At 38.8% G+C, this 12,768-nt stretch overlaps 1 protein-coding gene across 1 annotated transcript; it reads left to right on the top strand.

Moving 5' to 3' along the window:
- Positions 1-1,369: 1,369 nt before the first annotated feature.
- LOC126790261 (protein kinase STUNTED) lies at positions 1,370-5,170 on the top strand. Its single transcript, XM_050516437.1, has 10 exons — positions 1,370-1,764; positions 1,863-1,945; positions 2,100-2,349; positions 2,463-3,071; positions 3,161-3,406; positions 3,506-3,669; positions 3,748-3,824; positions 3,890-4,037; positions 4,220-4,369; positions 4,468-5,170. The coding sequence occupies exons 1-10, from the start codon at positions 1,623-1,625 to the stop codon at positions 4,705-4,707; spliced, it is 2,109 nt and encodes a 702-aa protein (XP_050372394.1). The 5' UTR covers positions 1,370-1,622; the 3' UTR covers positions 4,708-5,170.
- The last annotated feature ends 7,598 nt before the right edge of the window (positions 5,171-12,768 follow it).

Here is a 12,768-nt window from a genome sequence, read left to right as displayed (position 1 = left end):
CAATGAAAAATCTTATTACCTCATTTGAATGAATCGATTATGGGTCTTGATCGATTATGGAGACGAATTGACAGAGCTTATGGGTCTGAAACGATTATGGGTCTCTTGATTATGGGAAGTTGGGAGCGAAAGAGACTCGAAGAGTCGAGGTCTGGAACTGGAAGTCATCGAATTGCTGCAATTTTGTGCTTATTCTGATGAGGGTTGAATACATACATAGAAATCTACAGTCAAGATAATACCCTAAAGATCCAACGGTTCCTGATACTTTAAGGAAAACATAACCGTTTTCATCTCAAATGGTCGGTTATAGGGATAATTCATTTTTTCCTCACTGGAACCGAACCAAACTGCCCTTAAGTAGTTCGGTTTTCAAGGCAGTTCGGTTCCAATAGTTCCATTAGGAACCATGACCGATTAACATCCCTAGTTTCAAATATAACCGATCATCCAAAATTCCAAAACTTCCATCCAAGGACTAAAATATCGGAGAAATTGAAAATATCGACCTTCTAAAAAAATGGATATTTCGAAAGAAATATCGGAAAATATCAAATTTTTGTAAAAATATCGATCAAAATAATTAAAATATTTTGAAATTATTAGAAATCACTTATATATAATTATGTACAAATATAACACAAAACCCATTCCAGTGGGGATGGTTGGGATGATTTGATACATCTTGGGAGTGCAAGGTTCGATTCACCCCACCAACACCATTATTTTATCTCAATTTTCAACATTTGAGATGAGTTTAAGACAATTTATCGGCAAAATATCGAGAATATCGTGGGAATTTCGATAAATTCGCGATATTTGACGAAATTTCCTAAATATCGTTCGATATTTACTTAGTATGTGAGGAAAGTTTCCATAGTTCAAAAAAATGAAAATATCGCGATAATATCGATATTTTAGTCCTTGCTTCCATCTTTAAATTCTCAACCAACCCAAAAATTCTAAACAGCTGTTCCTTTCCTAGTTTTGGCTCCCCAAAACGGAAACCTTGTCTCAATGTCACTCTGGTCATTCTTATTTGTTGCCACAAATGTCACTCTTTCTTATTAATGAGTAGAGTTTCTTCTCTTCACCATGTGAACATTTACATTTTCTTTCTTCTTTTAACAAAATGTATATTACACATTATACACTCCAAATTCTTTTGTCAAAACCAACAACCGCAGTAGGTTTGCTGAAAATGAAAAGGAAGAATTTTCGATTAATGAGGCAATAATTGGAGTAGTACATGACCCTTAAGTCGAGGCAGCAGTCGTACAATCTTTGACAAAGACTCAGGCATCCCCTTCTACACCAAACGATCCTCACTCCCATATTCTTCAACTCCACAGCTTGACAACTACTACAAACAAAAACACATAAAACCCTTCACCCAAAAAACCAGTCCCCCTCATTATTTTTCACCTTTTACCATTCTCAAAACTCAACCGCCCAAAAACCACAAAACCCAGATTCCCCACTGCCTCCTCCATTTCTGGTTTCTCCAAAGTAACCCACTTTTGATTTTCCTCATTATATGAATCCCATTTCTCCAAAGCAACCAACTTTGGCCTAAAGTTTTCAACTTTCTGCCTGGAAACGACGCCAGATTGAAGACCCAGATGACCGGAGCCCAAGCCAAGACGTTGGTCGTCGGCGTCAAGCTGGACTCCTACAGCAAGGAGCTTCTGACGTGGGCCCTCGTCAAGGTGGCCGAGCCAGGTGACCATGTCATTGCTGTTCATGTCCTCGACTCCATCTCTGGTTTGTTCTCCCTCATTTGTTTTGGTGTGATTTGATTGCAAAGCTTTGAGCTTTTTTGGGTTTTTGTTGAGTTTTGGAGGGGTTTTTTTTTGTTGCAGAGGAGACTTCGTGTTTGCTTTCGCTGGTGAAGACTTTCGATTCTGTGCTCTCTGCTTACGAAGGTTTCTGCAGCTTGAAGCAGGTTAGTGACTTCAAAGTTTTGTTTTTATATTCTGTATGTGTGAATTTGGTCAATTTGGGTTGTAATGAGTTTGTGAGTGGTCAACAGAGATTTGTTTAGTTTGTGATTTTGGGTGTATGGGATTTGAGACTGTATTATGTTGAATTGTGGGCAGGTTGATCTGAAGCTAAAGGTGTGTAGAGGGAGTCCGATAAGGAAAATTCTAGTGGGGGAAGCACAAGCATTTCGTGCTGATACTGTCATTGTTGGGACTTCCAAAACTCACCATAGGATTCGATCATCGGTGGCTGTTGCCAAGTACTGTGCCTTGAAATTGCCCAAGAGTTTCTCGGTTTTTGCTATCGATAATGGCAAGGTTGTTTTCAAGAGGGAAGAAGCCGATAGCAATGGGCAGCAGTTACAAGGTCTTGTTCATTTCCTTCTCCTGTTTTTTTTTGCATTTTTGCTTAGTTTAGTTCAATGTTTGAATATTTGATTCTGTTACAGTTAATTAACTTGTTTGCTTTGCCATGGACAGATGATCATCACAAGTCATCTACAAAGAATGTCGATGTTCTCGAAGATGTTAAAGTCGATCAATGTGAGAAGAAAAAGGTCCAGACGAAATGTCAGAATTGTGAAGGGGATTCAGTTAAATTGGACAATTCTGGGACTCAGTTGATGGATGAGTTGCCTGCCCATGTAAATAAGGATGATTCATTGGCTATGGTTCCATTCGGAAGTCTCAACTCTATGAAGACGTCAAATCCGCACTGTTTTAAACCTGGTTGGTCCATTCTTCGCTGGACATTTTTGAGAAGACAGCAACACAAGGAGAAATCTACTGAAAAGACATCTGTTTTGGGACGTTTTTCTAAACCATTGAGTTCCCATACGTCGGCTCTTGTTTTTCCCGATCAGAAACACAGTCATTCTAGCCAGGATGGAGATAATTCTTCCATGACTGATGGAATAAGTGAAGCAACTGTGACACTTGGCTCTAATGAGAGCTTCCCTCCTCTAACCCCTAACCACAGAATGGAGAGCCTTCCTGAAGAATTTTTGGAATTATGTAAGAAATACTCATCCAGCTGTAGACTGTTTAGCTATGAGGAACTTTTGTTGGCAACATCAAACTTTTTGCCTGGTTGGTCTCTTTTCCTAAACTTCTGATCCTTGTTTTGACTTGACTCTATTTTGTGTGTTATTCTAACGACTTTTGAATTCAATTTTCAGAGAACATGGTTGGAAAAGGAGGCAGTAGCCATGTTTATAGAGGCCATCTTTTAGACGGGAAGGAGTTGGCGGTGAAAATCTTGAAGCCATCCGCCAATATATTGAAAGAGTTTGTTCATGAAATTGAGATCATCACAACTTTAAATCACAAGAACATAATCTCGCTATATGGAATATGTTTTGACAGCAATTTAGTTTTGGTATATGATTTTATCTCAAGGGGAAGCTTAGAAGACAACCTTCATGGTAAATAATAGTCTTTTGAAGTTTATCTCTTTGAAGTAAGGAACCCTTTTCTTCTCTATTTCAATTCTCTAAACTCATAAAGGTTAATTTATGATACAGGTAGTAAGAAAGATGGGAACTCATTCGTTTGGAAGGATAGATATAATGTGGCCTTAGGGATAGCAGAGGCACTCAACTATCTACACAATGGATGTGAAGAACCTGTGATCCATAGGGATGTGAAGTCTTCCAACATCCTTCTTTCAGATGATTTTGAGCCACAGGTGCTGTGCTGTAACTTCAGTATTTCTGGTTAATAATTTGAAATATCTATGCTTATCACATTTGTCATGTATGTTCAGCTCTCTGATTTTGGACTTGCAAGTTTGGCATCTACGTTATCTCACATTGATTGCACAGATGTCGCCGGAACATTTGGGTATGTATTCTCCTTTAGTTATGTGCCTCTCAATTTTAGATAGTCTCTGACACTCTGAATGGCAGCTACTTGGCTCCAGAATACTTCATGCATGGAAAAGTTAGTGATAAAATTGATGTCTATGCCTTTGGTGTTGTACTCCTCGAGCTTCTTTCTGGTAGGCAACCAATCTACAGCAAATGTCCCAAGGACCAGGAGAGTCTGGTGATGTGGGTAAGCTCTCATCTGTGTACAAACTTGTAATGTCTTGTGTGTAATCTTTCTGAATATTCTTGGTGAATTCATAAGCACATAATCTGTTCTTGTGGTCCAATTTGGTTTCCTCCAACTCCTGTGTGATTTTATAAAAATCTAAACTTAATTGATTAATGTCCATATATGGTGGTGGATTTCAGGCAAAGCCAATACTCAAAGGAGGGGAGGTTTCTCAACTGCTTGATCCAAGCTTGGGGAGTGACTATGATCATGGGCAAATTGAGAGAGTGGTTCTGGCTGCTAACCTTTGCATTAGACATGCTCCTGGACTTCGGCCTGAGATCAGCATTGTAAGTTTACTCTTTGCTTCTTTATTGATTGGCTCTCACTCAGTCTGTTGGTATTCAGTTTCTATTTATTTGTTGTTGGTCATTAATTTTCATCACAGGTCCTGAAGCTTCTTAAAGGTGATGAGGAGATAACAAGGTGGGCAAGGCAACTAGTCAGTGCATCTGATGAACTTGATGCACTGAATGGTGAAGTTGTTCCTACAAATATCAAATCCCATCTTAACATGGCATTGCTAGACTTGGAAGATGACTCCCTTTCTACGAGTAGCGGTGAACAAAGCATTTCAGTAGAAGATTACCTGCAAGGTAGATGGAGTCGCTCAGCAAGCTTTGACTAACTGATACTTTTGGTGTGACATGATCCTGAAATTAGCACACATTGTGCTCAATTAGAAGGCTCTTTTGTAAATTCCTCTATCTTTGTTCATTTTTTATGCTCTTGGAGTAGATCCTGGAAGAGAGGTTATTTTCGTAAGCTTTGACCTCCTCCTTGACTAGGAAAGCTGTATTGTAAACTGGAATACGTCTGAGGTTGGTTTTTCTATTCCACCCTTAGGTCTTTAAATCTTATTCTTCAAGAGGAAAGTAGATTAGAGAACATGTAGGCCTGGCACTAAGAACTGTTGTTCTACTTAGGTGAGCATAGTAATCGTTGCTCTATGTATGTTGTATATGCATCCGAAAAGGAACTACAGCTGTAGTGGTTTTTTTTTAAACGTCAAGTCAGTTGTGTAAGATTGCTGCTTATTGGGTACCTTTTTATTGGAAATGAGGAAAGTTTGGATTCCTTTCTTTGTCTTACGATTTCAAACTTCCTTTCTTCTAGTTTTTCTGTTGCTGCTTTCCTTTAGTTAGAACTTAGAAGTGTTATCATTATGGCATAAGTGAGATTTCAACAAACAGTATCTCGCATTTCTATTTTGGCTTAATTTTAGTTTCTTATGTCAATTAATACCGTTAGTCGCTTTATTTCCCACTATTTTTCAAGGGCATTTTTGTCATTTCATTTCCTTTCGATTCATTTTTCATTTCCCTCTAATTTCAACTTCTATTAAAAAAAGGCAAATTATAAAAATGTACTATCTCCCAACTTATATTAGAAAAATGTCACTATTTATAAATTAATTATAAAAAGGTCATCACATTTAATTAGAAATAAGAAATATATCAACAAAATTAGAAAAAAGTCACTTAAAAAATATTTTATGAACTGTTTTATCCTTTCTCACTATTTTCTTCTTTTTTTCCTTCTTTTTCTAATTTTGGCCATAATTTTCCCGTCCGGTGATAGATTTTGACGAAATTGGTACCGTTAGAAAGATCTCGCTCCCCTCTTTCATTTGATATACTACCCACTCCGAATCGATCAACCGTACAAGGCGCAACAACCATCGCAAATGGTTGCCGCTATCGATGATGATGCTCCAAGCAATTCCGGCGAAACCGAAGCTCAAGATTCTCTAATTCTAGCTATTCTCTTCATTCTGAGCATCTGAGCATACTTATACCAATCTCATTTGAATTTTAACAAAATTTCGCATATTTCCACATTTCCTCTCGGCATGTCACACCTACTGTCACAACCACTGTCACACCTACTGTCACAATCGCTATCACACCCACTGTCACAGTCTCTATTTACACTAACTGTCACACCCATTGTCACAACCTCTGTCACACTACCTGTCACAACCACTATCACACTACCTATTACCCTAGCTGTCACACCCACTATCACACACATTGCCCATGTCACAACCCCTGTCACCATACCTGTCACAACCCCTGTCACAACTTCTATCACACCACCTGTCACAACCATTATCACACCCTCTATCACAACCTATGTTACACTACCTGTCACAACCCCTGTCACAACCAATATCACACTACATGTCACAACTCACAACCCCTGTCACAACCCCTATCATACTACCTTTCACAAACCCTATCACACTATATACATGTCACACCCACTGTCCCACTACCTATCACAATCACTGTCACAACTCACAACCTCTGTCACAACCCCTATCATACTACCTGTCACAAACTCTATCACACTATATACCTGTCACACCCAGTGGCGGATCTAGGATAACTAAATTAGGGATGCTTGAAATTTTAAACCAAAGAAGAAGAAAATAGTGAAAATATCGATAGTGCCAAATAATTTTATTAATTGAAATAAAAATGGATACGACAAAAAAGTTAAATTATCTAAATTTAACTCTACGAGTCGATAGTTCCTCAAACTCTCTTATCACCTCATCATTACCTATAGACTCAGCATACTCTTTCTCAATATGAAGGACTATACAATCACCAAGAAACTCATCTCCCATCTTATTTCTAAGTTTATTCTTGATGATGTTCATAGTTGAAAATGCCCTTTCAGTTATTGCCATAGAAACATGAATAGTCAAAACTAAACAAATCAATTTATAAAGCATAGGAAAAAATTCAGACTTCCTTGTTAGAGCCAAAGTGTGGCACAAATCAGCAATGAATTCTAATTTCTGGAACTTTGGATCACGTCGCATATCTCTCTCATAATATGCACACTCTGATTGAAGAGTAAACATTTCACCATCATCAAATCTTCAAGATAAAACTTCTTCACGAAATGTAGGCTTTTCGAACTCTATCTTGCTCATCCACTGGCCATTCCCAAATCGGACAACGTAATCCAGGATCACGTTGAAGAGCATTTGGTGGCTCTAAAGGTTGAGAGTTGGGCAATGGAAAATGACTTGAAGGTTGTGGTCCATCATTAAAATTTGGAGAAGTAATGGAAGGAGTAGAATTCAAATTGGAACTTCCTGACTCAACATCCCTTGAAAACCATGAAGTAATTTCTTTTAATCGCTTCGATTTTGGCCGAGGGTCTGACATTTTTTAGATCTTAGACTAATAACCTATAATCATTGAATACCAATGCATATATTAGACAACTAATAACATTACAGCTACCAAATTGATAAATGCACATAGCACAATTCGAAACAATTCGAAACAATTCAATATCACAACATCATGCTCATTACTGCCAATACTAGTTTTCAGTTTTCACAATAGATGAAATAACTACAGTTATAAAACAAGCACATCTTCATCACTAAAGACACTAATTTCAAATCAGTAAACATTACTTGAAGAAGAAAACATCAATAAAATTTCTTACCTGCTCTGTTGCTTAGTTTGTTAGAATGTTGGATGATGAATTGATGATTCTCTATATTCTGGTCTCTGGAACTGGAAGTAAATTCTGTTAGGAAAATGAAGTAAATCAAGTAATTCATTACTTGATTTCCTATCTTGAATCACCATAAAATTAAAAAGTCAGAAAAATTCAATATTTTTACAAACTAAAAGTTGGATTTAGTGAGCTTACGAAGTTACGAGGAGGGACTAGACGAGAGGGAGTGAGAGACGATCTTAATGAGGCCCTGAAACTTCTGGAAGAAGACTTAGAATGATGCAGGAACAACACCCTTGAAAAATCACCACTCACCATCACCAGTCAGGCAGTCACCAGATCAAATTGTTGATGAAGGTCGGCGCCATGCTCCTACAGTGGTGGTCTGGTGGAGGACTAGAGGACCATGTAGGTGGAGATAAGTCAGATTACTGGTTAAATTTGTGTTTGGGGATTTTAGGGATTTAAGATTTGGGGTCGGGAACTCGGGGTCCTTCAGGAAGAAGAAGAAGAGTTAAAGAGGGGAATTTGGTGATTTCACTTAGGGTATATTCTATTTTAATTATTCAGTATATGGTATAATACAATGAGGAATTGAGGGTAATTTGGGGATGCTAAGTCTACACACATCTTTAAAAAAAATTAGTATCAGGTGTTTTTTTTCCCTATTGGCTGGGGATGCTTGAGTCCCCCCACCTAACACATGAGATCCCCCCACCTATCACAATCACTGTCACAGTCACACTTTTTGTCACACCTCATGTCACAGCATTTTATGTGACTGTTGTGACTAGAAAAAGAAGAAGAAGAAGAAGAAGGACTAGAAATAACGTACATTTGTTTATTATTATGTGATCTTGAACTTCTTAAATCAACTCATACAATTCAAATATCGACATTAATGTGATGTATTACACTGCCTATCATAATAGTTATCACACTGCCTATCACACTTCTTATCACACTACCTGTCACATCAGAAAGTTATGTGATAGGTAGTGTGATGTCAAATAACAACTAGAAATAATAATGACTAGAAATAACGAACATTTGTTTATTGTTATGCGATTTTGAACTTCTCAAATCAACTTATACTATCTAATTATCAACATTAATGTGATGTCACACCCCCAACCACACTACCTATCACACTATTTGTCACACTAATTTTGTTCTGTGATGTATAATGTGACAGGTAGTGTGACGGCTAATGTGATAGGTATATTGGTGATACAGTGCCCAATCAGAAACACAAAAGCTCTGGCAGAGAGGCATCTTCTCTTTTCGAAAAAAAAACTGTAGAATCTGCAATGGGACACCCAAAAAAAGTACTATGGGCACCCACAGCTTCACCATCATCTCCGATCTACTGCCAGCAACCCTGCATCAGCGGCCATGGTCCCAAGCTCTCCTCAACGCCGACTCTCCTCAGTTCCTATCCCTGCGACCATGATTTGAGCTAGAATCCACTAGGCGCATATCTGATTGGTGCCTGACGAAGTTTAAGAATGGCGAGCTTGATGACGTCCTAGAAACAGCGATCTAACGGGCGGAGTTGCAGAACGACAATGGCGTCCTTGAACTTGGGGGCGGCGGTGTGGATCTCACCGCGGAGATTTCGATGGAGAATAGCTTGAACGAAGCTTCAAGGTCGTCGATCTCAGGTCCGGGCTCAATAAGGAAACTGTGGTGATCGGTGAAGGACCTCCCTGCTTCGCTCGAGGTCGACATCGATGGGCACCCATATAACTGCTCTAGGAACCCATCTCAACATCTTCCATTATTCCCGATGACTTCTGCATCAACAACAACAACAACAATGTTATCCTTCACCGTCTTCACTCCCAGTGTCCCACCGACGCCACCATCTTCGTCAAGCCCGATCAAGATTTTTGTGCCTCTGACCTTGGCATGGCCCCTTCGACGTCCTCCTTTGGCCTCCACCAACGTTAGGCTCACCAAATCGGTTGCGAGCGCAGTCAGAGGGAGGAGATAAATCTGGCGCGGTGTTGTAATTCCAGAAGCAGCGGTCGGTGGAGGAGCGTGATAGCTCGGTCCGGTGCAGCTCACGTCACAGTCGAAAATTGTCAGCGCCGTCGGAGCTTCGCGAATTGCAGATCTGGGCGGACCTCTCTTCTCTTCTTGACTTTCAACTCCCTTGTCACGACGTCATTCCTCTACCATGTTTCGGATCTCTGAGAGCATCTCTTACTTCGATCTCAGCTGTTTCCACTCGTTTACCGGCTTTGATGGCTTCATGGTTGATCTGGCGGGAGGACAAGTAGGAGAGGAAGGGCGGCGCCAATTTGGTCTCGGTGGCGGTAGTGGAGGCTGGGAGCTGAAATTCGATGGTGAGTCTGAGAGATGAGAGAGATGGCAGTGTGCAATGGTTTAAGGTCTTGGTGGCAGTGTTTGTAATTTTCACAAACATTAGGGGCAACGGTTTAAGAATTTTAATTAGGTGATGTTTTTATAATTTTCAAACTGTTGATGATTTTTTTATAATTAAGGCACTCTAATATGATTTTTTCATAATCTCCCCTAAAAAACTAAATTAATTAACACATATCATTTCATTACAAAATTAATAAGCATCATTCATTGATTACCAACACTATTGCAAACCAACTGTTATATAAGCATTTTCTATTGTTGTTGAGTACTTTGATTTCAAACTTCTTTATATCCCCTCCCAATTTTCTGGGTTATATACTACCGTGGAGATTCAAATACCACACTATATTTCACTATTTCTTTCTTAGGACCAGCAAAAATAAATATAAATAAAAACCTCATACGCGTCAAATATGTTTGAAAACATAGCATTAGATCAAAGAAAAATTTATATTTTCCTGTTCATTTGTGTCATGATACCCATCTCACACCAGAAAAGTAATTAGTCATTTACCACGACAACAGAAAACTCCATGACTTAATGTCACAATCAGTACTTACGGAATAGAGGAAGCTAACTTTCAATTCTAGAAACATGAGTACAGAACTTTGAACAAGCCTCATCCCGCCTAAGGCAACCACAGTTTTTTACCAGATTGTCCGTAACCAAACGACATTTCAACGTCCAGGGGCTACCAGTGTCGGTTGGAGAGTCTGGGACGTCCTCTGGAATAGGCTTACCAGTCTTGGTTGGACAGTCTGGGTCTCCAGTCCAGTGCTTACCTGGGACACCACAATCGCGACACATCTTAATAACAGCACAGCCTTCCCAATCTGTGCCAGGGTGGCCATCTATCTTCCCACAGCATGTACAAACTCTTTGAATACCAGGAGGGAGAGTAACATTGTGTGGGACAAATTCCTTATACGGACAAAATGGAGTGCCATGTGTAGCGATCCGACCACATATCAGACACTTATGAGATTCAAACTCCATAGTGGATGGCTTTTTGTCATCATCTGTCATACATGAGAAAAAAGCAGGCACAGCTGAAGGATTTAGACTCTTCTAAAACAATCACTCATATTCACGGCAACGTCTTTAGTAGTGATACTCGGTCGCATCAAATTTATTATGAACCATATGATCTTAACAAATAATATATATGGTTGTGATTTATTACCTGACTACTTGCATGACCCTTCAACATGAGATGAGGTGAGGATCACAAAATAAGGACCACAAGGTAAGGACTACATAGATATTTTTACATATTTTTTGAAGTTCCAAAATTATTTAAAATAATCAAATAAAATGATATGGAGAAACAAGCGGCCATAATTGCGCCGCGTGTCCCTTTATTTGACTTTTAATTAATTTTGAAGGATCTAACTGTAGAACGCGAATCTGAAAACAAACAAGAATGCAGACACGTGTACAAAAAAATGTAATTTATTGAATATCAAGCGCGGGGTTACAATCTTTGGTGAACTCCTCTGATTCTATCTCCGTATGTGATTTGTCTCAAGGGTGACATGCACTTGATCTTGAGGATTTGAGTTTGATTTGGATTTGACTTGATGAAGAACGAGCGATTTGGCCGCTTGATGATTCTTCGTGGACTTGAGTTTGGATTTGATTTGGATTTGATGAAGAACGAGCGATTTGGCCGCTTGATGATTCTTCGTGGACTTGAGTTTGGATTGTATTTGGATTTGGATTTGATGAAGAACGAGCGATTTGGCCGCTTGATGATTCTTCGTGGACTTGAGTTTGGATTGTATTTGGATTTGGATTTGATGAAGAACGAGCGATTTGGCCGCTTGATGATTCTTCGTGGACTTGAGATTGGATTTGGACTTGATGAAGAATGAGCGATTTGACCGTTTGATGATTCTTCGTGGACTTGAGGTTGGATTTGGATTTGATGAAGAACGAGCGATTTGGCCGCTTGATGATTCTTCGTGGACTTGAGGTTGGATTTGGATTTGATGAAGAACGAGCGATTTGGCCGCTTGATGATTCTTCGTGGACTTGAGGTTGAATTTGGATTTGATGAAGAACGAGCGATTTGGTGGCTTGACGATTCTTCGTGGATTTGATGATCTTCGTGGACTTGAGAGACTTCGGGATTTGTCGAGAGTGATTCTTGCTCAAGTGATTTCTCTCCTTCTCCAAGTCTAAAAATCCCCCTTCTCTCTTCATGTTGAAAAGCTATTTATAGTGTCAAAGTTTCTATTTTATAGAATATTTTAATGACACTTAAATAATAAATTTCTTTAATTGTATAATTAAATCAATATGTATTTTCCGATTAATTCAAAATTAGTTATTCTCATAACTAAATTAAACAGAAAATAGTTGATTTAATTATAGTCGTTAAAGAATTTATTAATTTAATAAAATGTCCGATTACCATTTCGAATCGTCAATAACATTCAATTTTCGATTTAAGTCGGAATCACATAGCTTTGATTACGATGATCCGTTTATGTGCTGACACGAGTTTTATTTGGATCCGCACCAACTTTGTTGACTTTTAGCCACGTGTGCAATTTTGTCGGGCTTTTGGTCGATTTAATTATTTAACGAAGATAATTTACTTCATTAAATTTCATGTGTCTACAAATTTGTAGAACGCGAATCTGAAAACAAATAAGAATGCAGACACGTGTACAAATAAATGTAATTTATTGAATATCAAGCGCGGGGTTACAATCTTTGGTGAACTCCTCTGATTCTATCTCCGTATGTGATTTGTCTCAAGGGTGACATGCACTTGATCTTGAGGATTTGAGTTTGATT

Source organism: Argentina anserina, chromosome 1, assembly GCF_933775445.1.
Source record: "Argentina anserina chromosome 1, drPotAnse1.1, whole genome shotgun sequence".
NCBI classification, from domain to species: domain Eukaryota; kingdom Viridiplantae; phylum Streptophyta; class Magnoliopsida; order Rosales; family Rosaceae; genus Argentina; species Argentina anserina.
The sequence above is the reverse complement of the archived record's forward strand: the minus strand, read 5'-3'. Positions and strand labels throughout refer to the sequence as shown.